At 45.0% G+C, this 27,351-nt stretch overlaps 1 protein-coding gene across 9 annotated transcripts in view; it reads left to right on the forward strand.

The window, feature by feature from the left end:
- ncam1a (neural cell adhesion molecule 1a) overlaps positions 1-27,351 on the forward strand; it is a 335,029-nt gene that overhangs the window by 255,410 nt on the left and 52,268 nt on the right. For all 9 annotated transcript variants that reach the window (XM_055660638.1, XM_055660639.1, XM_055660640.1 and 6 more), the window contains 5 exons: positions 141-291; positions 4,665-4,849; positions 5,963-6,059; positions 11,154-11,324; positions 12,890-13,024. In XM_055660638.1, coding sequence (XP_055516613.1) covers positions 141-291; positions 4,665-4,849; positions 5,963-6,059; positions 11,154-11,324; positions 12,890-13,024 — 739 coding nt within the window. The remainder of the gene's footprint in view (positions 1-140; positions 292-4,664; positions 4,850-5,962; positions 6,060-11,153; positions 11,325-12,889; positions 13,025-27,351) is intronic.

Consider the following 27,351-nt stretch of genomic DNA (forward strand, 5'->3'; position numbering starts at 1 on the left):
CTGTATGGAATGTAAACCTGGGGAATACTGCAGAGAACTGTTGAATGGTAGAGAGATCTTGCAGTACCTGAGGCCAGCCTATGTTGTGATCATTGTGTCACCATAAACCATTGCTAATGCCACATTTTTCCTTCCGACAGACCATGGATGGGAGAATCGAGGTGCACGGCTACGCAAGAGTTTCTTCACTGACGCTCAAGAACATACAACACACCGACTCGGGGGAATATGTATGCAGAGCTAAAAACCCAGTGGGCCACGACACAAAGTTCATGTACCTCGAAGTTCAGTGTAAGTGAGAATTTAATACCATTTACAGATGTTTAGATTTCCAGAGTACGTCTTTGGAGTGTGGGAGGAAACCGGGGAACCCAGAGAAAACCCACGTGGTCACAGGGGGAACATGCAAAAACACAGTGTAGACAGCACCCATAGCCCGGATCGAACCCGGGTCTCTGGCGCAGTGAGGCAGCAACTGTACTGTTCTGCCGTGCCACCCAATTCAATTGGATCTAATGCTTATACGCTCAAACCAAACTTTAGGAAAGTTTTTTTTTTAATGTTCTGTTGCATCATTCTGCTTTTTTTTTTAAGGTATTAAGCAGTTAATTGATTCGCAGAAATAAACAATGAATGAGGATTCTCTCGCCCTCGATCCAGAATATGATTTAATTACCTGGATTCAAATTCACATTAAAAAAAGTATTTCTTGGCTTAAGTATGTAGCATAATTACAGCATTGACAAACGATGTTTCAAATTATGTTTCTAAATTTGGATGCAGTTCATGAAATAAATATCTCAGAAGCTTCTGATTTTTGGATGGCACCAACAGCAAACTGGCAATTTAGTGTAGTAATCGGTGTATAGAAACGCAGCATAAATTAACTTTTTTTTTGGAAATCAGTTCCTTTGAAGGAAGGAAGGAAGAAAAAAGTCTATCATATAACCGTTCAGTTGCCTGATAACAGCTGGGGAAAAATACTGCCCCTGAATAGACAACAGAGTAGGAGTAAGTGGAGGAGTAGGCCATTCGGACCTTCGAGCCAGCACCGCCATTCAATGTGATCATGGCTGATCATCCCCAATCAGTACCCCATTCCTGCCTCCTCCCCATATCCCCTGACTCCACTATCTGTAAGAGCCCTCTCTAGCTCTCTCTTGAAAGTATCCAGAGAAACGGCCTCCACCGCCCTCTGAGGCAGAGAATTCCACAGACTCACAACTCTCTGTGAGAAAAAGTGTTTCCTCGTCTCCGTTCTAAATGGCTTGCCCCTTATTCTCAATCTGGGTGGTCACACTTCTGCACCTGTAGCCTGATGGGAGAGGGAAGAAGAGGGAGTGACCGGGGTGAGTCTAGTCCTTGGTTATGCTGGTGGCCTTGCTGAGGCTGCTTGTCCATGGAGTCAATGGAAGGGGAGGGTGGCTTTAGTTTTTCCTGGGTGCTTGTTTTCAAAATATGCCTAATTTAAACTCCAAACTTATTAATGCAGTTCATCATGGATACCTCTGGCCATGTAAATTATTCATGGACTAATTTCTCTAAATTTTAATTACATTTCATTCAGAAGCAAATCACATACAAACATGTGAGCAGCCTTGATGGGATTTAAGGCATTTCATTTTCATTTGGAATTATGAAATATTCAGAGATTTTAATTGCATTAACAATGAAAGTAGAGAATTATTTTAACTAAACCAAGCCTAACAGAAACACATACATCTTTGTTACTGTTTCACCTTTTCATTTCATGAGATCTAGAAGGAGATAAATTTACATCCAAATCACAAGCTGATTCAGTCCAATGACCAACAAAGAGGTACCAGGTTCAATTCTACTTGCCTGTTCTCTGTCCCCTCTCTATGTATGTTCAGGTCTTTTAAAATCCAATGAAGATTTTTGCCTCATCAGAGAGTTTAAGATTCTGAACATTCTCTGGTTTAAAAAAAATCTCACCTCTCTGCTAATTTTAGTTTAGTTTAGAGATACACCGCGGAAACAGGCCCTTCGGCCCACCTAGTCCGCACCGGCCAGAGGTCCCCGCACACTCACACTACTCTACTAACACTGAGGACAATTTAAATTTCTTTATACCAAGCCAATTAACCTACAAACCTGTACGTCTTTGGAGTGTGGGAGGAAACCCACGCAGGTCTCGGGGAGAACGTGCAAACTCCGTACAGACAGCGCCCGTAGTCAGGATCGAATCCAGATCCCTGCCGCTGTAAGGCAACAACTCTACCACTGCGTCACCCTAGCTAATTGCTTTAAATTTCTCCCCCTGTCTTGGAATCTTTCAGCAAAAGGTAACGCATCCCCTGCCATTTTATCGATAGAGCCCTCATAGTTTAATACACGTATATAAATCATCACACTGCCCCAAGCCAATTCAATCCTTGCTTGCAAATAAATTGTACAATCCTGGGAATATCTTCCCTCATTAATCTCTAGCTACACGTTGCTCGTGTGATCGCATCTTAATAATATGGTCGTCAAAGTTATTATAGTACCCAACCACTGAATAGGTAGAGTGAGATTACAAAGTACATGCCATCATTCAGTGTAGTTTAGTTTCGAGATACAGCACGGAAACAGGCCATTCGGCCCACCGACCAGCGATCCCCGCACATTAACACTACCCTACGCACACTATAGCAATGTTACAAAATTTTGAGATTTAAAAAATCAAGTCTGCAATTTATCCCATCAGATAAAGCATAACAATAAGTTTAATTTGACACCAAATTCACTTTCATATCTCAAGTATTAAAAAGGTTATGACCATTTTCATACTCGGAAATTAGCATCTTGTTCCCTATTGATTTTCAATGGACATTACAAAAAAGCTGTGATCTTGGATAGTCAAACGCCCATTTCTTAAGGAAAGATTAACATTTTTAAATAGCCTAAGTGTCCAAAGATTATTCACAAATAATTCACAATATAACATGATTTTTATATCTAATTTACATTAATTTATAGGCCAAATGGAAGGAATTTAGTGTTCAATTGCTGTAAATAAATGCCCATTTAAATCGGCTTTCTAGTGGGTTCATGTGGAACGCGCTGGTTTAGAACGTTGACATAGCGCTGGATTAGTGCCCTCAAATGCCGAGAAAAATACTGCGGGATATAAAAAGCCCAAAATGAACTATTCGTTATAGATAACTTGATATTCAGGGTTATATATATGCCCCATTTAATGTAAAAATAAGGTACATACCTTTAATTGTTTGCTTTATAAAACCCTGGGGCTGCGAGAGGTTGCGAAATCAGAGAGTAATTTTAAAACTATTATAACTATATTATCGAGGCCTATAAAACTAATAATACCTTTTGCGACCGGGTCTTGCAGCGATTTTTCGTTAATGATTTACTAGGCTGAACATCTGCGATTAGTACAGCCTAGTAAAAATCGCGTTTTAAACCCGCCCCCTCCAAACAGCGCCAAAATCGCGGGCCTGGCTGAGGGCAGATTCCCAATGACGATTCAGGTAGGTTTTGTAACATACCTACACACTAGGGACAATTTTACATTGTATACCAGGCCCATTAACCTACAAACCTGTACGTCTTTGGAGTGCGGGAGGAGACAGAAGATCTCGGAGAAAACCCACACAGGTCACAGGGAGAAGGTACAAACTCTGTACAGACAGCACCCGTAGTCGGGATCGAACCCGGGTCTCTGGCGCTGTGAGGCAGCAACTCTACCGCCGTGCCACCCCAATACTTAATAATACGGTCGTCAAAACGATTTAAATAATCGACCGCTGCATAGGCAGAGGGAGATAATTGGTTAGAAATTACATGCGTGATTCGATGAAGTTGTTTTATTCACATTGTCAGCTGCTGCAGCAAAATAATTAGAATTCTTCTGTGTTAATCTTCCCATATTATTCACAATAGGTTTTTTTTTCTGCTCACCTTTTGACATTAGCATTGTGTTAGAGGAATGTTACATTTCCCAGTGACTGCCTCAAGTATTAGGAATAAATAATTGTTTACATCCAGCTCTGGTCTTAGCGCCTTTGTTTAACAGTGCAGTTAGCTGCAGGTTGCATGCATTAAGAATGTGCAACTCCGTTCAGATACACAAACAGAGTGTCCATTTCATGCGGAACACAAGATGTTGGGAGTGCTCAGCAGACCAAGTAGCATCTCAGGAGGGAGCAAGTGAGCCAATGTTTCAGTTCAAGGTCCCTTCCAATACTGATAACTGCTGGGGCGTTCCATCGCTCATGAATTTTGAGTGGCACGGTGGTGCAGCGGTAGAGTTGCTGCCTTACAGCGCCAGAGGCCTGAGTTCGATCTTGTCTGCGGGTGCTGTCTGTACGGAGTTTGTACGTTCTCCCTGTGACCACGTGGGTTTTCTCCGGCTGCTCCGGTTTCCTCCCACACTTCCAAGTTTGTAGGTTCATTGGCTTGTGTAAATTGTAGATTGTCCCTAGTGAGTGGGATAGTGCTAGTGTTCGGGGTGATTGCTGGTCCGCGCGGACTGCATGGGATGAAGGGCCTGTTTCCACGCTGTATCTCTAAAGTCTAAAGTGTCTGTATCTTTGGTATAAACCAGCATCTGCAGCTCCATTTTTATTACATATCGAGTGGAGTGTGTTTATTTTTTACAAACAAAAACCTTTCCAGTCATTCTTGTCTCTCGATCTCAGACGCCCCGAAGCTGCAGGGCACGGTGACCGTCTACACCTGGGAGGGGAACCCCGTGAATATCACCTGCGAGGTCCTGGCCCACCCCCTTGCGCTGGTGACCTGGTTGCGGGACGGCCAGCGGTTGCCGAGCTCCAACTACAGCAGCTTAAAGGTCTACAGCACCCGAACCATCAACTACCTTCAGGTAAGGAGTTCAGACGGAGATTTGTGGCACGATTCACGCTAACCACTCCGCACGGTCCCACTGTCCTCGCTCAGGAGGGCATTTGATACGTCTTGGGCCTGGAAAGGGTCAGAGTGGCACGCTTTGAGCTCGGAATATTCAGTCCACATAGGAGAGGCATGATTCTTTGTAACATCATACCACTAAACTGTAGTATTGCATGCCAGTATTTCTAACCTTGGTAGCTAAACTGAAGCCAGATGTGAAGATCTATTGCCAGATGTGAAGATTTATTGCCATATCTCTATTGTATATTGATCTATTGTAAGATCTATTGTATATTGATCTGATGCCAAATATCTATTGTATATTGATCTATTGTAAGATCTATTGTATATTGCCAGATGTGAAGCCAGATGTGAAGATCTATTGTTACTACTCGGTGGGTCGAAGGATCTGTATCTCTAAACTAAACTAAACTATAATAGACACAAAAAGCTGGAGGAACTCAGTGGGACAGACAGCATCTCTGGAGAGAAGGAAAGGGTGACCTTTGTGGTGGAAACCCTTTGTACACATACAAAGAATTAGCCTTGGTGCTCTTGACGTTTGGGGTCGAGACCCTTCAGCAGACCCTGAGCTACAACACCGAGGGTGGAGGAAGGTGTGTTGCTGAAGCTGGTGGTGTGGGACTTCAGGCTTCTGCACCTCCTGCCAGACGGTAGGAGCGAGACGCGGGCATGACCCGGGTGGTGGTGATCCTTGCTGATAGATGCAACAGGTCATTGCTAGTAGTCTAGTTTAGAGATACAGTGCGGAAACAGGCCCTTCGGCCCACCGGGTTCGTGCCGACCAGCGACCCCCGCACATGAGCACTGCCTTACACCCACTAAGGGCAATTTTTACATTTACACCAAGCCAATTAACCTACAAATCTGGACGTCTTTGGAGTGTGGGCGGAAACCGAAGATCTCAGAAAAAAACCCACGCAGGTCATGGGGAGAATGTACAAACTCCGTACAGGCAGGACCCGTAGTCGGGATCGAACCCGGGTCTCCGGTGCTGTACTCGCCGCAAGGCAGCAACTCTACCGCTGCGCCACCATGACATTCTGATGATTCCCTCCCTCCCCAGGTCACACCAGACTCGGAAAACGACTTTGGTCCCTACAACTGCACAGCCAGCAACCTCGTTGGTATGGAATCCAAGGAGTTTATTCTGGTGCAAGCCGGTAAGTTGAAGTTCATTTTTGCTCTGGATTTCTTCATTGAAATTTCAGCATCCCAATGATTCTTTGTTTGCCACTTCCTGCTGTCTTTCCCAGGGTAAATAGTGCGCACAGGATAAATCTGCCTTTGTAGCAGGATGATGTTGGTCCTGTTCATTCCAGTAAACCTACCGTGGTTGAGTACATTGATGTTCTTTCAGGTTCACTGTCGAATCATCTCCGGAACTTACGTTTAATTTATTGCCACATGTACCGAGGAGCAGTGAGAAGCTTTTGTTGCGTCCTGATTAGCCAGTGGAAATATTACACGGTCATCCATGATTACAATTGAGCCGTCCACAGTGTACAGATACAGGATAAAGGGAATAACGTTTAGTGCATCATCAAGGACCCACACCATCCTGGCCACACACTCATCTCTCCGCTGCCCTCAGGTAGAAGGTACAGGAGCCTGAAATCTGCAACATCCAGGTTCAGGAATAGCTACTTCCCCACAGCCATCAAACTATTAAACACAACTACAAGCAAACTCTGAACTGTAACAGCCTATTGCACTTTATCTGTTTATTGATGTGTGTGTGTGTATATATATATATATATATTCTATGGTATATGGACACACTGATCTGTTCTGTATCTATGACTACAATATCCTGTTGTGCTGCAGCAAGCAAGAATGTCATTGTCCTATCTGGGACACATGACAATGAACTCTCTTGACTTGACTTGACTTGCAAGATAAAGTCCGACTAATGATAGTCCGTGGGTCTCCAATGAGTTAGATAGGAAGTCAGGCCCGCTCTCTAGTCAGTGTTAGGATGATTCAGTTGCCTGGTAATAGCTGGGGAGAAACTGTCCCTGAATCTGGAGGCGTGCGTTCACACTCTTGTGAAAACCTCTAGCCTGATGCGAGAGGGGAGAAGAGGGAGTGCCCGGGTTGAGGCGGGTCTTTGATTATGCTGGTGGCCTTGTCAAGGCAGCGGGAGGTGCAAACAGCGTCAATGGAAGGGAGGTTGGTTTGTGTGATGGTCTGGGCTGCGTTCATAATTCTCTGCAGTTTCTCATGGGCTTGGATGGAGCTGTTCCCAAACCACGGTGCGACCCAGCCTGATAAAATGTTTTCCGTGGTGCATCTGTAGAAGTTGGTGTGTGTTGTCGAGGGCATGTTGAACTTCCTGAGTCGTCTTAAGCCTGGTGAGGAAGTAAGTGATATGATTGATGTGGCAAGGATAGAACAGGACAATGCGGGGGCAGACTCTTCCATCCACAATGTCCGTGCCTTTGCTTCCACCACCACCATACTTGGCAGCACCTTCCAGGCATCCAACACCCTGTGTGTGTAATAAAAGACATGCCTCGCACATTCTCCATTAAACTTACCCCTACTGGCAATGCTGAGGGCAGCACAGTGGAGTGTGGGAGGAAACCAGAGCACCCGGAGAAAACCCACGCAGTCACGCAAAACCCTGTACCTGCAGTCAGGATCGAACCCGGGTCTCTTCACTGTAAAGGCAGCAACTCTACCGCTGTGCCACCGACAACTTTGTAGATCAGTTTCCTGCCAAGACACAGTGGGAACAGGATGGGAATGAATGTGAGGAAATGAGACACAAAGAGGTAAACAAGTTGCTAATTTGTTCCCCTGCGCTTCCTCTCCAAATTAATTTCCCGGGGGGTACCCTCGGATAATCGCAGGTACAACTCTTGAGAAGATTGCAATTTCTCCAGTCTCTCTAGCTGAGTGTTATTTCTTGTGAAATCTATTTAGTCGGTGGGTGGTGAATCTGTGGAATTCATTGCCACAGGACTTGTCAATGGCCCAGCACTTCAACTCCCCCACCCGTTCCCAATCCGACCTTTCTGTCCAAGGTCTGCTCCATTGTCAGGTTCTCAGCATGTTGGTGGATCCTGATGTCTAGCCGATATCAATCAGGAACACAGGGGGTCCAGACTAGAATCGAATGGCTGATTCACCTCGTACTCAGGAATTCTCAGCTACCTTCTCCGCCATTGTCTTCTCAATATCTAAATGGCACGTGTCAAAATCACAAAGTGTGGCAAAGGGTTTGATCCTGACTGCTGGTGCTGTCTGTATGGAGTTTGTTCCTTCTCCCTGTGACTGTGTGGGTTTTCTCTGGGATGTCCGCTTTCCTTCCACTCTCCACAGACGTACAGGTTTGTAGGCTAATTGGCCTAGTATCATTGTAAATTGTCCCTAGTGTGTGTAGGATAGTGTAAGTGTGCGGGGATTGCTGGCCGGTCCGGACACGGTGGGCCGAAGGGCCAGTTTCTGCGCTGTTATCTCTGACCCAAACTAAACATTAGTGGGTGGCCATTTGAAGGAAAATTGTGCATGAAATAAAATGGAATCTGATTTATTTGGCGAGATTGAATTTCCCGGCAATTATACTCAGCAGTCAGCCAGATGAACAGGTTTTTGGGTCTGAATTGAGAGCTCATTCTCCTGTGTAATGAAAGGATGTGAGCTGCCGAAACACATGGCACAGTTTGATCTAAACATGAAGCTACGCAGAAGCCGATAAGGTGCGCCTGCATTAGCAAAGCACACGTATAGTGTGGGATCAGGAGGGGATGTAAAAAATTGCAGAATCTCTGTTGCAAACGCCTGGGTGAGCTGCCAAGTTGATCTCGAGCCTCTGTGCGACGGGGCCTTGAATTGATAAGTAGGGCGGTACTCGCGGCAACTCTTGTCAGGAAGAGAAACCACATGTCAACGGAGCTGAACGATTGCAAGATTGTCAATACATGCACCTTTACTGCAGTGTTGTGCACTGCAGTCTTGTCTGTGTATGCCAGCTTCACATCTTTGCATATTCCTCATCCTGCACGTGGCCACACAATAACTTCATTGCCTGTTTGTTACATATATGCTGCGCAATAACTGGTCACTTATATGTCGTTATTATTGTAATGCCCATGACACTTTCAAAGCTACTCCGCCATTCAATTATGGCTGATCATATAAGATTGTTAAGGATCTGGACACGCTAGAGGCAGGAAACATGTTCCCGATGTTGGGGGAGTCCAGAACCAGGGGCCACACAGTTTAAGAATAAGGAGTAAGCCATTTAGAACGGAGACAAGGAAACAGTTTTTCTCACAGAGAGTGTGGAATTCTCTGCCTCAAAGGGCGGTGGAGGCAGGTTCTCTGGATGCTTTCAAGAGAGAGCTAGATAGGGCTCTTAAAAAGATAGCGGAGTCAGGGGATATGGGGAGAAGGCAGGAACGGGGTACTGATTGGGGATGATCAGCCATGATCACATTGAATGGCGGTGCTGGCTCGAGGGGCCGAATGGCCTACTCCTGCACCTAATGCCTATAAAGTCTTCGACTGTCGACAGACCAATGTCCCTCCGGCATAAATAAATAAAGTTGTGTCATATCGTATTGTATTTATGTTTAGAGATTTACCTGACATTCATACATGAGATCTATTTAAAATGGCAACAGCAGAGTGCAAGGTGTAGATTCCCCTGCGGTGGTTTAGTTACAAAGTGAGCTTCTCATCATTCACTGAAATGAGCCTGTGGTGGAAAATATTCCTCCTGCTTCATCAACGTTCAGCAAGGCAGCACGGTGGCGCAGTGGTAGAGTTGCTGCCTTATGCCCCTGTCCCACTTAGGAAACCTGAACGGAAACCTCGGGAGACTTTGTGCCCACACCAAAGGTTTTTGTCAGTCTCCCTACCTGCTTCCACTACCTGCAACCTCCGACAACCACCTGCAACCTCCGGGAACCGCACGGAAACATTCGGCGGGGCGCAAAGTCTCCAGAGGTTTCCGTTCAGGTTTCCTAAGTTGGACAGGGGCATAACAGTGTGCAAGTGACCTGCGTTCAATCCAGACTGCGGGTGCTGTCTGTACAGAGTTTGTACGTTCTCACCGTGACCTGCATGGGTTTTCTCCGGGTGCTCCAGTTTCCTCCCATACTACAAAGACGTGCAGGTTTGCAGCCTAATTGGCTTGGGTAAGAATTGTAAATTGTCCCTAGTGTGTGGGACAGTGTTAGTGTACGGGGATCGCTGGTTGGCGCGGACTCGGTGGGCGCTGTTCCTGCGCTGTATCTCTGAACTAGGCTCGCGGCAGCAGAACATGTTTTCGGCCAACCCAGTCCTCACCCGACCAGCAGTCCCCGCACACTGACACTATCCTACACCCGAAGGCCAATGTACTATTTTACCAAGTCGATTAGCCTACAAACCTGTACGTCTTTGAAGTGTGGGGGGAAATTGAAGCACCCGGAGAAAACCCACGCAGGTCATGGGGAGAACGTACAAACTCCGTACAGAGAGCACCCCTAGTCAGGATCGAACCGGGTCTCTGGCGCCGTGAGGCAGCAACTCTACCGCTGCGCCACCGTGCCGCCCTGGTTGATGGAGCCCTTGTTCTCTGCCCTACTGGTACCATTTTTAGCTGCAGATTGCAGCATCTGCAGTCTCTCTTGTGTATCCATGTTCACCCTCTGGCAGCTAAGAAAGGATGCTAATAGATGAAGGGCTCATGTAACATCAACTTCGTGTTTCCAGAATGAGAACGGGTACTCTATTTTCAGCAGAAGATGAGAGAAAGGAGATTGTGTGAGTCATGTTTTCGTACAAGTGTTAAAAATCAGTATGCGGAGGTGTGCTTAATTTGTAGAGGTTGCTGCTGCCTGTTGTCAGGCAACTGAACCATCCTACCAACATCTAGAGAGTAGTCCTGAACGATTATCTACTTCATTTGAGACCCTCGGACCATCTTTGATCAGATTTTACTGACCTTATCTTGCACTGTATGTTATTCTCCATATCATGTGTCTGTACACTGTAAATGACTCGATTGTAACCACGTATTGTCTTTCCGCTGACTGGTTAGCACGCAACAAAAAGCTTTTCACTGTACCTCGGTACATGTGGCAATAAACTAAACTCAAACTCAAGGCTCTTCTCGTCAGGATGGTTTGTATTTTAAATCTTATTTTCACTCTGGGGATCACCGTGGGGGGGGGGGGGGGGAGAACACAGGGGGAACTGTGGTGGATTTGTAACTGTAAGCATTTATAAGATAATAAAGTATTTAATGATAATTACTCTTCCAGAGACCCCATCTGCCCCGGCTGTCCTGGACACCGCTCCCTACTCCTCCTCGGCTCAGATTGAGGTTGGGGAACCCGAGTCCACTGGTGGGGTGCCAGTCCTGAAGTATCTCGTTGAGTGGAGAGCACAGGATACTGATGGGTGGCTGAAGAAGAACGCAGATGCCAAGGAAGGTAAGTAAAGGCAGGCAACTGGGAGAGGGGATGCAGGCACAAGGAACTGCAGATGCTGGTTTACAAAGGAAAAGACACAGTGCTGGAGTAACTCAATGGGCCAGCCAGCATCTCTGGAGATTAACACAAATCGCTGGAGTAGCTGAGCGGGCCAGCCAGCATCTCTGGAGAATAAGGATGGTGGACATTTTGGGTCGGGACCCTTCTTCAGTGGGAAAAGAACTGGAGGCAAGAAACGACAAGGCTGGCCACAAATGACCTCAGGCAGGGTTGTGCATGGTAGGCCCATAGTTGACATGGGGAAGGTGTGATCTCAAGAGGCCAAACAACTTGTTTTTAGTTGAGTCGCAGTGAAAATAAAGTGTTCGGCAGCAGAAGGTGATATAATATATTCCGTGCTCAAGAGACGGGGCAAGATACTGTGAGGAATCTGAGAAGGAAGGAATTCAGTCCTGTAATTGTCACGAAGCTCTCCATTTAAAGAAGTATTCTTTCACAACAGTTTTAATTAGTCTGCTAGTTTCTGCTGGCAGCAGTCCAGATCACCAGGCGACACACACACCTCGTTATAAACCTTAAAATCTGTTCACTCCAAAGGTGAGTGCCATAATGAGGACTCGCCAGAATTAGCTTATTGACCTAAAAGCAGCATGAATAACATTTGACCAAGTCCGCTGTTGAAGATGTACTCCGGCATTCCTGCTAACTAGTGATCGCGTACAGAAAGATATTTGCTTCTCCAATTCCCTGACCTTTCCAACTCATTGGGAGTATTTTACTTGGCTGCGGACTTCGATAACTGAAATCAGTGAGCATGTTTTTAGACAGCTCGCTCTGTACAAGTTGCCCTGTATTTCTGTCTTGAGATCCGTTAGGAATGTCCCTCTTCAATTAAGTTGGAATAGTTTACCATGCTTTACTGCAGCAAGAATGTTATATGGATAGACAATAGAGGTGCAGGAGTAGGTCATTCGGCCCTTTGAGCTAGCACCGCCATTCAATGTGATCAAGGTTGATCATCCCCAATCAGTACCCCGTTCCTGCCTTCTCCCCATATCCCCTGACTCCGCTACTTTTAAGAGCCCTATCTAGCTCTCTCTTGAAAGCATCCAGAGAACCCACCTCCACTGCCCTCTGAGGCAGAGAATTCCACAGTGAAATTCTTACTAGACAGGCATATTAGACGCAACAACAAAAAAATAATGTTCAATAAAATATCTATTATTCTAAGAAAAACAGACTCCGCTATCTTTAAGAGCCCTATCTAGCTTTCCCTTGAAAGTATCCAGTGAACCGGCCTCCACCGCCCTTTGAGGCAAATATATATATATATAAATAAATGAGAAATTGTTGAGTGCGTTGGTACATGTATATATGTACACACCCACTGAACTTCTTTATCTTGTTTATTGTTTACCGTGTACTGTGTTTAGATATTCTGTTGTGCTACCGCAAGTAAGAATTTAATTGTTTTATCAGGGACATTTGACAATAAAACACTTGACTTGGGAGCAGGGTAACTCTCATTGCGCACATTTTCATAACGCTGCCCCACCGTCTGCCAGTTCTAGGTGCCGACAATATCATCACCATCGGTGGGCTGCTTCCCGAGACCACGTACAGTCTGCGGCTCTCCGCTATCAATGGCAAGGGGATCGGTGACGCCAGCCAGATCATTAAGTTCAAGACACAGCCTATTCGTAAGTACAAGATGGGTCTTTCATCGCACCGTTCAAACCCACGGTGGCAGAGCTGTTTAGAACGGATGAGAAAATGGGAGTGGTACTGTTGGCCTCATTAGCTTCAGCCTTGTGTTGATTAACTGGTATTTTAGGGACCATTCGGTGGTCAGAGTGTTGTATGTATCCTGAAATGGTGTTAACCTCGCCCAGATTAATGACTGTTACACCATGGTGACAAATGTTGCGATACTGTTAGTTTTCATATATTACCTGTAAAGACATTGCTTGTGTTGTAGCTGCTATCTTTGTCACGTTATTTAAAGATACACGAGCGGAATGTTTTTCAATGTAAATGATGTGCCCTTTGAAGATGGTGTTATCTCTTCAATTGGAAGAGAATGGGAAAGCGGGAGGCTTGAGCACAGAGCCGGCGAAATGTGTCATTTGTTCATATCATTTTGTATGAAAAGTCATTTCCTGAATGTCCTAAATACCGTGAATGGATCTTATTGATCGGAAGATTTTGAAGATTCCATGTTAGTTTGTTTAGGCGCTGGAGATAAGCCAGCTACACTGTCGCTGTGAGAAACTGCCTTCCAACCAATCTTGAGAAAGAAGATAAAAGACTTCTCTCAGAAGAAAAAGTAATTTCAGAAAACGACGACGCGCAAATTGATGGGGGCTGATTATTGACCCTAATTCCACACCTAATTTGGCAGCCTTGGCTTGGAGAAATGCAGTTCTTTCAGCAGGCAATTGTGCTTGTTCTAGGAGTCTTCAGAGGCAGTCTTCTGACAGAGGAGCCCAACCTTAACCAATGTTATTGACCTGAAAATCGAACGCACTGTGTCGTTCCTCGCGGACTGGAAGGACAGGCATAACAAATCGAGATTGTGTGTCTTACTCAGAAATTGCTTATTTAATTTGTTTGACAGCCGATATATAGAACTCCACCAAGGAACGACATATTACCCATTGCAGGTGATAGAGAGAACTCTAAAAGGGTTTATTCTTCACACTTCGGGCATGCTAAATCAATTTTTACAACATTCTTATTTCATTATCGAGCTTTATAGGCACCAAGCGCCTCGGTATTAGGTAATAGGTACCTTTTCAACACTTCAGAAACAACTGCCGTTGAACATGTTCAGCATTTGTGATCATTGTAGCGTACTGGATGTGTTTTACGGGCTACAACATCTTGTAGTGTTCTGGTCTGTTGGCAATTAAAGAAGGCAGCCCAGTAGTGGGATACAGCACGTCCACTTTCCCATTGATTAGTTTAGTTTAGAGATAGAGTGTGGAAACAGGCCCTTCGGCCCACCGAGGCCACGCCAGCCAACAATCCCCACACATTATCACCATCCCACACACACCAGGGACAATTTACAATTTTACCAAGCCAGTTCACCTGTGCGATTTTGGAGTGTGGGAGGAAACCGGTGCACCCAGAGAAAACCCACCCAGGTCCCGGGGAGGACGTACAAACTCCGTACAGGCAGCACCCGTCAGGATCGAACATAGAAACATAGAAAGATAGGTGCAGGTGTAGGCCATTCGGTCCTTCGAGCCTGCACCGCCATTCAATATGATCATGGCTGATCATCCAACGCAGTATCCTGTACCTGCCTTCTCTCCATACCCCCCTCATCCCTTTAGCCACAAGGGCCACATCTAACTCCCTCTTAAATATAGCCAATGAACTGGCCTCAACTACGTTCTGTGGCAGAGAATTCCACAGATTCACCACTCTCTGTGTGAAAACCCGGCACAGTAAAGACGTATTCCTTCTCTCCAGAGATGCTGCCTGTCCCGCTGAATTACTCCAGCATTTTGTGTCTATCTTTGGTGTAAACCGGCATCTGCAGTTCCTTCCTACACAGGTGGATAGTAGTTGTTTGCCAAGTGACCCAAGCACTCAACTTTGCAAATAGCCATTGAGTTTCGGCTGATCCGCACAAGCTTGCTGCTTTTAATATCTTTCAGTTGTTTAATGTTCTGCGTAGAGTGGGAGTAACTTTGTGTAGATGGCCATTAAGATGATGAAGTCTCCAATTCATCAGCCGGGAGGGGGGCGAGGGGAAGGGGGGGGGAGTGTGATTTGCATCAGCTTCCTTGCTTAGAAAGCATAGCATGCACGGCTACAGGTGCCAGGGGACTGGGAAGGTAGACACTTAACCTTGCAATAAATTAGCATGACCTTGCATGTGTCACAGCTTTAGAAATGATTGTCTTCAATTAGTGTTTGAACACATCCCTTCATTGTGATATCCTTTCTTTACCGAATGTGCAGATGTGTCAGGTTTCACAGCCAGATGAAAAGCATCACTAATCCATTCCAAAGGTAATTTGAGGGAGCTATGTTGTTACAGATGACTTAATTGTAGAGTCTCTAACAAGGAATATCTAACACAGTATTGCAACCATTGCTACTGGCTGTTAATGTCAATTTACTTCTAAGATCATCAGGGCAACATTATAAATATTGATAGATTAGCTGTGATTTTATAAAATAAGATTCAGTAATATCCCCTTGTTTGCCCACAATCCATGGACTCTCATTTAAACGTACGTTGTTTGTTGAGTTTCTGTCGCCAGCCCGATATCAACAAATCGATGGGTATGGATTCGCTGGTGAATTGTAAGTCTGAGTGTATCTCTTGCTGTCTGGGGAAACAGTGAGTTACTGCCCGACATGTCTGGTGTGCTGGCGGGTTTGTTGCCAGGTTGTGTCGGCTGTGGTCGGGAACACTGACAGGGAGCCATTTTAACCAAAGAAAGTCATAACAAGGAACTGCATGTGCTGGTTTGCCAAAGAAAGGCACCAGAGTGCTGGAGTAATTCAGCAGAGGGTCAGGCAGCATCTCCTTTTAGGACAGGACCCTTCTTCAGACGGATTACAGGAGTGTATATATTACAGGTATATATATAATGTGCTGTGTGCTGGTTTGATGCTGGTTTGAACCGAAGATAGACACAAAAAGCTGGAATAACAGGCAGTATCTCTGGAGAGATGGGATGGGTGACATTTTGGGTTGTAACCCTTCTTCAGATCCAATATATATCTATCTATCTATCTATCTATCTATTAATATATAAAACTCAAATCCATCCGTCCGCCTCCAGTACGGATCCCTTCCTCCCTTTTGATTCGTTGACGGCTGCTCCTTCCTATCAGCTTCCAACACACTTTGAAACAAAGTTGCAAGACAGGAACACTGAACTTTTCACTGCTGCAGCAAGCAGGGGAGGTGCAATTGAGGGAGGCAGGGGAGTGCTGGAAACTTACATTTGGCAACGGCTTCAGTTCCATTGGAGGAGACGGGTGCATGGTGGAGTATTGGGTTGGGGGAATCACACCATTGGGGGAGCAGACCCAACGGGTCTGCACTTGGTCTAGTATATATTAAAAATATAAATATATATTTATACATACACCAGGCACGTGCCGTCAGGGAATGCAAGGTAGGCAGTGTTAACCATGACTACAATTATAAAAAGGTCATTATTAAGTATAAATAGTAAAGATTTCCAATTCATTTACTAAGTTCAATATTTATTATTAAATGGTTATTATTTTAATAATCGATCTTAGGTCAGTATAATCACCCGTGCCTTTCATCTGCAGTATGCGTAATACGAGTAACTATGTTCAACTCACGTGCTGTGGACGCTGCTTCAAGCCTTCACTGACAACGGGCAATAATAGGCAGCTGAAATCCTGCCTTTACACCGTGGACTGCACGCAAGGTGCTGCACATGCCCACAGGAGACGAGACCGATCTGCGCGGTTTTTTTTACGATTTTTAAAGATCGACTGACTGACCAGTGCCTGCCCTGAGTAATTACTCACGGCACGTGCCTGACAAACACACATGTACACACACACATAAAAAACAAACTGCAATCGTGCAAAAAGACAAAACCAATGCCCCCAGGCAAACACAGGCCAGGGTTGATTGGCTGATTGCTGGACAAAGGCCAGAGTTGAAAGCAATCAGATGAGAGCCAAAAGGATAAAGAGTTGTGAATTGTGAAACTGGAGGAAGAAACGTAGGCAGAGGGGAGAAACCCCATTTAGAAAATAGTCCACGCCTTTATTCCTTCCTTCCACCATAATGCATGACTGCACACTTTGCTACGCTGTATTCCATCTGCCACTTCTTTGCCTACTCCGCATGGTAAGATGTGACAAGACCTAGCAACTGGAAAAAAATTGCATACAGCTGGAGTCACTCAAAGGGCCATGCACCATATCTGGAGAGCATGAATAGTTGACAATTTGGGTCTAGAAGATTCCCGACCTGAAACCTTGCCTGTTCAACTTCTCCACAGATGCCGCCTGACCCTCTGAGTTACTCCAGCGGTTGCCGATTTTTTTCTTCCTCCCATTTCCGAGGTCTTGATCATATCTTATGTCATATTATGTTGATTGGGCAAAGAGGTGGCAGATGGAATACAGCAGAGCAAAGTGTGCATTCACGCACTTTTGTTAGAAACCAACACCTGCAATTCCACGTGTCTCGAAGGATCTGGGTGTTAGTTTAGTTTAGTGCAGAGATACAACATGGGAAACGGGCTCTTCAGCCCAGCAAGTCCGCGCCGACCAGCGCACAACTGTACGCTTGTTCCACGCTATCCCAGTTTCACATTCTACTCACTAAGGGGCGATTTACTGAGTCTGATTAACCTACAAATCCGCATGTCTTTAGGATGTGGAAGGATTGTGGATGATCAGCCATGATCACAATGAATGGCGGCGCAGGCTTGAAGGGCCAAATGGCCTCCTCCATGTATCTACCTATTTTTCTATGTTTCTATGAAACCCAGAGGAAACCCACGCGGTCACAGGGAGAACGTGCAAACTCCGTGCAGACAGCACCCGTTGGGTCCCCCTTCATTCTCGGTGCCTCCCGCAGGTGCGCCTTTGTTCTCGACAGCCTGGAGATCCTGTGCGCAAGTCAGACTGAGTTTCATTCTCTGATGGCCCTATACTTGTGTTAGATAAATAGTTCTATAAACAGGAGTTTATAAATAGTTTTCCTTTTATAGAATAACAGCAAAAGCTGAAAAACACTGATTAAATCCAAGACATTTTGAGGCAATGTCATGCTTTGGCATAGTCTATTAAACCAGGCTTCAGAAATAGCCATAAATTGCATCAATGTGTGTGTCGGACAGTTCAGAGCAGCTATTGGCACACAAAACCATTCATCTGTCAGTGTAAATGAGTCACTTTTTCGAAAATGAATCTGTTATGGGTTTTTTTTATTCCAGATTTTTTCCCCCAGCCTAATTTGCTCTCTCATTACATTATAAACATCTAAGACGACAAAGGCAGTGATTTATATCGGAGAGAAATGATGTAAAGTCTGGTTCGTTTCATTCTCAATCACAGTTTGTATTTACATTGCAGTTAATTGCCATCCTGATGTTTCTCCAAAAATGTTCTGCACTTTGCACAATACTGCTGACGGCAGTGGAAGGCAGATTTAGCCGAACATAAACGCAAGGTGTTACTCGGTTCAGTAGCTTTCACAAGCTGTATGTCTATTTAATTGGAACACGGCACCCTGCCCTGGTAAACTTAAACCATCCAATAAACAATGACAAATTATTTTTCGAAGGAAACAAGATGTTCCAAGCTGTTTCGCAAGAGTATTTCCCAACAAACGTAGACTTCAAGCCACGTAGGGAGATGTAATGGGTGGTGAGAAGACACTCTTTGTCATGGGTCTATATTTCAAACATGAGAGGAGGGAACAACTTGTGTGTTTTTAAGAAATTTATTGAGATATAAAGTGCAGAAACATGCCCTTAGGCCCACTGGGTCCACACCGACCAGCCATCCCTCACGCTAGTTCTATCCCATCTACAGAAGCCAATTAACCTACAAACCTGGATAGACACTAAAAGCTGGAGTAACTCAGCGGGTCAGGTAGCATCTCGGCAGATAAGGAATAGGTGACGTTTCGGGTTGAGACCCTTCTTCCGACTGAGAGTTAGGTTACAATTGATCAGTCACTTGTTAATTTTACAACATTTCTTCCAATTAAATGAGACCGCGGTAATATTCAAGGTTACATAAAACTTCACATCTCTTACCGTGTCTACTAACATAGAGTCATAGAATTATACAGCACAGAAACATGCCCTTTGACCCAACTTGCCCACACCGACTAAGATGTCCCATCTACGCTAGTCCCACGTTTGGTCCATATCCCTGTAACATTTTCCCATCCATGTACCTGCTCCAACTGACTTTTACCAAATATCAGTTACCTGCCTCAACTACCTCCCCTGGCAGCTTGTTCCATTAAACAACCCTTCAGAAATTGTCCCCTCAGGTTCCTTTCCTTTCCCCACATCAGGTCCGGATTTCAGTAAGCTTGACAAGCTTAAGCTTTTCGAGATCTAGGGGGGCCAATAACGGATTTACCACTAGGCTTCATAAGCTGTGCAAGCTCTGCAAAGGTGTATAATATGTTTGCGCAGCTGTTCCAGCCCCTTTCTTCAAATGCTGGCACAACGCAATGCGGCTCTAAAATCCCTTCAGTCAATTTGGTGGACCTCCATTTCAGAATAGTCGTGGGGTGGGGGGATTGACACTAGGAGGGGCAATAAATCATAATGTAAAAAGCGCAGCTTCCAGGCCCCCTCTCATTGGCCACGCTCGGCTGCAAATCGGTGTCAATCTGGTGGACCTTCTTCCTCTAGTCGTGGGGGTGGGGGATTGGGAGGGGCATCACATGTGGAACAGCTTAGGGCCTCTCTTCATCTAAATCCAGCCCTGCCTCACATTTTAAAGGTGGGTCCCTCTTGGTCTTGACTCCCCTGCTCTGAGTAAAAGACTCCACGCACTCACCCTATCTATTCCCCTCGTGATTTTATACGGCTCGACAAGATCACCACTCAGCCTCCTGCGCTCCAAGGAATAAAATCCTAGCCTGCTCAAACTGCCCCCTATAGCTCAGGCCCTCAAGTACTGGCAACATCCTCGTAAATTCTTCTCTGCACTCATTCCAGTTTAACAACGTCATTCCAATAGCTTGGTGACCAACCTGAGCACAATACTGCAAATAACATCTTTAAGTAATTCTTTAAATGTTCATTCCATAGCTTGCTGCAATATTCAGTTTGATTTGTAGAAATTGTACACTATATCTGTCAATTAGTTGCTAATTTATTTTGTTCCAGGAATCAGCTCTTGGTAAATGTTATTCTAATGATGATATTATTCAAAGCACCAGTGAAAATCGGAATGAGTAATTAAGTCTCGAGGGAGTTAAACAAAGAGCTTGCTCTTTTGTGTCTTACTGGGGTGTTATTGATGGAGGGGAATTAAATTGATTATCTATTCAGAGATCGTTCATGTTTGACACACAACCCATCCAAAAGATAGCAAAATTATTATTGGTTGCATCAGAAACTCTTTTACGTTAGTTTAGAGATACGGCGCGGAAATAGGCCCTTTATCCCAGCGCATCCACAACGACCAGCGATCCCCGCACACTAACACTATCCTACACACTATAAGGACTATTATTTTTATACCAAGCCAATTAACCTACAAACCTGTACGTCTTTGGAGTGTGGGAGGAAACCGAAGGTCTCGGAGAAAAGCCCACGCAGGTTATGGGGAGAAGGTACAAACTCCGTACAGACAGCACCCGTAGTCAGGATTGAACTCACGTCTCTAGCGCTGTGAGGCAGTAACTCTACCTCTGTGCACCACCATGCCGTTTTCTCTACGTCCCCAGGGATTTAAGAGGGACCTCAGAGGCAACTGTTTCACTCTCAGAGGGTAGTCCCTATCTTGAATGAGCTGTCAGAGGAAACTATAGAGGTGGCTACAATTACGTATATTGAAACATATTTGACAGGTATATGGACAGGCAAAGTTTAGAGGACCGTGGGGCTAAATGCAGGTAAATGGAACTAGTCCAGGAATGGTTACCCCCCCTTCCTTCTCGGCGGTCCCACGCCAGGTTCCTCCAGCACTTTGTGCTTTGCTTAGGGTTCCAGTATCTGCAGTTCCCTGTGTCTCCATCTGATTGCTATTCTGGCGGCCATCTTGCCTCGTGGTAGGTAGCTCCAGCCTGCACCTCAAATGGCCATTGCAGAAGATTGTCCAGCAACAGCACTGGGCATCTCAGATGGAAAATAAAAGTGTACAGGCATCATCTCTGGATAGAAGTCATGGCTGACGTTTCGGGTCGAGACCCACAGACAGTCTGAAGAAACATAGAAAATAGGTGCAGGAGTAGGCCATCCGGCCCTTCGAGCCAGCACCGCCATTCAATATGATCATGGCTGATCATCCAAAATCAGTAGGAAAGAACTGCAGATGCTGGTGTAAATCAAAGGTAGACACAAAATACTGGAGTAACTCAGCAGGACAGGCAGCATCTCTAGAGAGAAGGAATGGGTGACGTTTCGAAAGGTCTCGACCCGAAATGTCACCCATTCCTTCTCTCCAGAGATGCTGCCTGTCCCGCTGAGATACTCCAGCATTTTGTGTCGACATCCAATATCAGTACCTCGTTCCTGCTTTCTCCCCATAATCCCTTGATTCCAAGAGCTATACCTAACTCTCTTGAATACATCAAGAAGGGTCTCGCATGCCCGAAACGGCCCACCAGCATTTTTTCTATCCAGCAGATGCTGCCTAAAGGTTCCGCTGAGTTAATCGGGCCTGTCAAGGAGATTCCACAAGCATGCGATGGCATGCAATGAAGCACAGTAACAGTTCGACTAACCAAACCGATGCAGCGGGGGCCGCGCTGTTCTCCACTATTTGAGATTTGAGTGATCTTTTGGCCCCCGTACGATTTAGTTGTTCCACGTGAAGTTTTCGAACAAAGGCAACGCGGGAAGTTCGCCAAATCTCCCACAATTCAAAGCGTACGGCATCAAGACGCAGCGTAGGGCGTCGAGCCGCTGCGTACGGTGTTGAGGCGGTGCGTATGGTCTCAATGCGGCCTGGACATGGGTAGCGGGAGGAGATGGAGAGAGAGAGATAGAGAGGGGGGCCCACCCAGAGTTGAACGGTAGGTGTCCTGCCTTGGCCGGAGGCCCCCCTAGATTTCGAGGCCCTAAGCTTAAGCTTGTCCAGCTAATAGGTAAATCCGGCCCTACCTCCAATGGATTTGACCAAAGGTGGAGTACTTCACTTAAACTACAGCCAATAGCTCACCACAAGTGCGCTATTTACTGCATTTTGATTTAGTTTTATACAAGTGAACGAAATATGCAGTTACAATCATTGCATCGGTAGTCTGGAGTGTGGATATTGATGGGGAAGAATGGAGCAGTAATTCTTCGGACCAAACTAGAGTGTACTTGCAAGATGATACTGCTGTGAGGTTTTGAGTTCTAGTTATTGCACAGCAGTTGAATGGATCGACTCATTTTCAACTGATAAGAGTTGGAAATCGGATGGAACCGTACGACAGATGTCTGCTGTTATCTCACTTAATTGCTTCTGCTTCATAGAATGTTTCATATTTAATGTCTGTCTCCTTTTCCTCTCCCTGTAATACCTCTTCCCCTCACCACAGTGTGGCTGAATAATTGACTCTTGCTCTCAGCGACTATTCATCATGGTAGTTTAGTTTGGAGAAACGGCGCGGAGAGAGGCCCTTTGGCTCGCCTAGTCCGCGTGGACCAGCGATCCCTGCACACTGGCACCACCCTACACACACTAGGGCCAATTTACAATTATACCAAGCCAATTAGCTTACAAACCTGTACGTCTTTGGAGTGTGAGAGGAAACCAGAGATCCCAGAAAAAAACCCCACACAGGTCACGGGGAGAATGTACAAACTCTGTACAGACAGCACCCGTAGTCAGGATCGAACCTGGTGCTCTTACATAAGACATTGAGGGGGGGTGAGGCCACATTTAGAGTATTGTCTTCAGTTTTGGTCACCATTTTATAGGAAAGATGTCAAGCTTGAAAGATTTCAGAGAAGATTTACCAGGATGTTGCCAGGACTCGAGGGAGTGCGCTATAGGGTGAGGTTGAGCAGGCAAGGGCTTTATTCCTTGGAGCGCTGAAGGATGAGGGGTGATTTTGTAGAGGTATCCAAAATCATGAGAGGAATAGATCAGATAAACGCACAGCGTTTCTTGCCCAGATCAGGATTATTGAGAAACAAGGGGACATAAGTTTGAGGTGAGGTAAAGATTTAATGGGAACCTGAGGGTAACTTATTTACACAAAGGGCGGTAGGTGTATGGCACGAGCTGCCAGAGGAGGGAGATGAGGCAGGTACCATTGCGACGTTTAAGAAACATTTAGACAGGAACATGGATAGACAATAGACAATAGGTGCAGGAGTAGGCCATTCGGCCCTTCGAGCCAGCACCGCCATTCAATGTGATCATGGCTGATCATCCCCAATCAGTACCCCATTCCTGCCTTCTCCCCATATCCCCTGACTCCGCTATTTTTGAGAGCCCTAGCTAGCTCTTTCTTGAAAGCATCCAGAGAACCTGCCTCCACCGCCCTCTGAGTCAGAGAATTCCACAGACTCACCACTCTCTGTGAGAAAAAGTGTTTCCTTGTCTCCATTCTAAATGGCTTGCTCCTTATTCTTAAACTGTGGCCCCTGGTTCTGGACTCCCCCAACATCGGAAACATGTTTCCTGCCTCTAGCGTGTCCAAACCCTTAACAATGTTATATGTTTCAATGAGACTTCCTCTCATCCTTCTAAACTCCAGAGTGTACAAGCCCAGCTGTTCCATTCTCTCAGCATATGACAGTCCCGCCATCCCGGGAATTAACCTTGTAATTAGGGCAGGTTTGTAGGTATATGGGCCAAAAGCAGGCAGGTGGGACTAGTTTAGATGGGACATGTTGGTCAGCGTGTGCAAGGTAGGCAAAGGGCCTGTTTCCATGCTGTTTCCATGACTTTATGACACAAAGTGCTGGAGCAACTCAATGGGTCAGGCAACATCTCTGGAGGACAGGGTCCGACGAAATCCTGTCTTCTGTTTTCCAGCACCGGCCATTTCTTTTGGATGCTGACCTTATAATGAGTTATAACCCTCCACATTTCTCACATCTACAGTTCGGATGCATTCCATTAGTACAGCCATTTTCTTTGATCCCCCGATGCTAGTGTGTTCTAAAATCATTATTCCGGCTATTGTAGTGCCCGCTGAGGTAAGTGCAGCAAATTTATCTTTTAATTTATCCTGCACAAAGGACAAGGAAATACCACTGTGATCAAATGAAAATGTGTAAGGAATGGTGATCTTATCTGATACTTTAATTGAAATGGAAATCGTAGCAAATACAAATTAGATTCGAAGGAAATAGATGGATTCCTATTTAGTTGCCGCAGGGTTTTTAGGTAGACGAACAAAAGCAAAATTAATATCACTGACAATTTGCATGCTGTACAGATGTACATACCAGGCTGCAGGCAATACGGATTAGATGTGTTTATATATCAGTGTATCCCATCTACTTGTAATAGTGCTTCATTGAAGTTATTTGAAATCGAGCAGAAAATCTGTTCCAATGAAAGAATAGACAAGTTAATCGTGTTTTGTTGATTATTTTATCTTTAATTGTCATCAACGTGTAAAGAGTGGCAGTTCCAAATGGATCGTTGCAACCAAAGGAAAGAAAGTCCCAATGAAGGGTGTTTGTGCTGAAGCTCAGTGTCGGTACATTGTGGCTCTAACAACACATTAAACAAGGACGATACACTTTTGGTTTAAACCTGCAAAAGCGAAGATGTGGATCACAAAAATGACCGAGACACTACATCTAGAAAAACTAAGGCTTATCTTAGAAATATAGAAGCATAGAAAATAGGTGCAGGAGTAGGCCATTCGGCCCTTCGAGCCTGCACCGCCATTCAATATGATCATGGCAGATCATCCAACTCAGTACGTATCCTGTTCTCTTCGTATCAGATAGTGGTTGTAGCCGACGAGGATATTGGATTTTGTGGCCTTTCCTGTTCATAGTGTGTCTTGTTTAGTGTATGTTTATTGACTATTTTTCCAATATTGTTCCTATTTAGGATGTGTAGGAAAGGACTGCAGATAATGGTTTAAATCAAAGGTAGAGACAAAATGCTGGAGTAACTCAGCCGGTCAGGCAGCATCTCTGAGACATCTGGTCTGAAGAAGGGTCTCGACCCGAAAGGTCACCCATTCCTTCTGTCCAAAGATGCTGCCTGTCCCGCTGAGTTACGCCAGCCTTTTTTGCCTATTTCCTCCTTCAGTTTGTGCTGGAAAGTTTGTGTGTTCATAAATCGAGGAAGATACTGGCAATCTTTAACCTCTGCCAACCAGGTTCAAATATGTATAGGAAGGAACTGCAGATGCTGCTTTACACCAAAGATAGACACAAAATGCTGGAGTAACTCAGCGGGACAGGCAGCATCTCTGAAGAAAAGGGATAGGTGACGTTTTGGGTCGAGACCCTCTTCAGACTGCAGGAATCTGTCTGATGAAGAGTCTCAGCCCGAAACGTCACCTATTCCTTTTCTTCAGAGATGCTGCCTGTCCCGCTGAGCTACTCCAGCATTTTGTATCTACAGGTTCAAATATGCATTATTTTTTATCAATTCGTGTAATTTGAATTAAAAAGTAGTGTGAAATGAGTCTGTTGAATAGAATAGAAATCTTAATAATGGACAAAATTATTCTCCTTAAAATTTGGACAAAATAGGCATGATGAGCAGTTACCACAAAAAAACATGGTTTGGATGAATGAATGAATGAATAGGTTTATTGGCCAAGTATTCACATACAAGGAACTCACCAACTCGTTAGATTTTAGACTTACAGCATGGAAACAGGCCCTTTGGCTCACTGAGTCTGCAGCCAACCAGCGACCACCTTGTACACTAGCACTATCCTGCACACTATAGACTATCTACAATTCTACACACCAATTAATCCACAATCCTGTATGTTTTGGAGTGTGGGAGAAAACCGGAGCACCCTGAGAAAACCCACGTGGTCACAGGTAGAACGTACAAACTCTGCAGATAGCACCCATGGTCAGGATCGAACCCAGGACTCTGGCGCTGTCAGGCAGCAACTCAACCACTGCGCCACATCTGGACTGTAGGGAAATGTGACACAACACATGCCTGTATATTGCTAACCCTACTTCAGAGCCTTAATTCCTTATAGATTAGTCATAAAACCCGGTGCACATGTTAAATCTGTGTGCTGCTATTTATGTTCTGTTAACAGATTGGGAAACTTGTACATCTGTGTCGCCAAGATGATAAAATATGGGACCAATTCATCCACTGTTTCATTAACAAACCTTATTTCTTGCTTGCATTAACTTCTTCTGAACATGCCATTGTCGGTTACCCTGTTTAGTTCCCGTATCCCCCCCCCCCCCCCCCCCCCCCCCCGGGTTTTCTGACACCCCCAGTGCAACTCGAGGCAACATTCAGATTCAGATTCAATTTTAATTGTCATTGTCAGTGTACAGTACAGAGATAACGAAATGCATTTAGCATCTCCCTTGAAGAGCGACATAGCAAACGATTTGAATAAATAATAATAAGTGGCCGGGGGGGGGGTGGTGATTGGCAGTCACCGAGGTACGTTGTTGAGTAACATGCGGGCTGGATATTTGATGACCGCCATCTTGAACCAGTGGTCAATGTTTGACCTCTCGCTCAGATGGAAGGATTGCACGGAGTTCAAACTGAACGCCATCTCAGTGTGCACAACATCTCAGACAACATCAGTTTATTAAGAGAGTGCTACGTGCTGTTTGTTCGATATAGCTGAACATATCAAATCAAAGATGGGGAAAGTAAAAATGAATTATTCATTCAAAGTTAAATTGGTTGCACTGTGTTCCTCAAATTTGAGGATCGTGTCTTGTGTATTAGTGCCATTGGGTAGATGTTTTTGTTCCCACAATAAATTAAACATCGTAAAATTGTCCCGGTCATTCTGAGAATAAGTAGAAAACTATTTTTAAACACAGTGAAATGTGACTGCGTTTGGTTCAAGATGGATGTGAATCTTTATGTAAAATATCCAATATCTCAATCTTTTTCTTGCAAGTCAAACAATGTTTCAGCAATTTCTGCATAATCATTTGCCACATATGATCACAAGGGCTACGATGCATGTTCTGAACCTGTAAAGACGTATTAGTAAAGACGTGTAGAAATTATCAACTAGTAATCATATGAATAGGTTAATATGTATGCTGTTCAGTTTTGTGAATGCTAACATTGCTTCAGTTGGCTAAGTTAAAGGGGCTGTCCCACTGCGGGGACCTAATCTGCGAGTTTAGAAGACTTTGCCCTCGCAGCATGGTCGACACGTGGTTCTCGGAGG

Source organism: Leucoraja erinacea, chromosome 32 (genome assembly GCF_028641065.1).
Source record: "Leucoraja erinacea ecotype New England chromosome 32, Leri_hhj_1, whole genome shotgun sequence".
NCBI lineage: Eukaryota > Metazoa > Chordata > Chondrichthyes > Rajiformes > Rajidae > Leucoraja > Leucoraja erinaceus.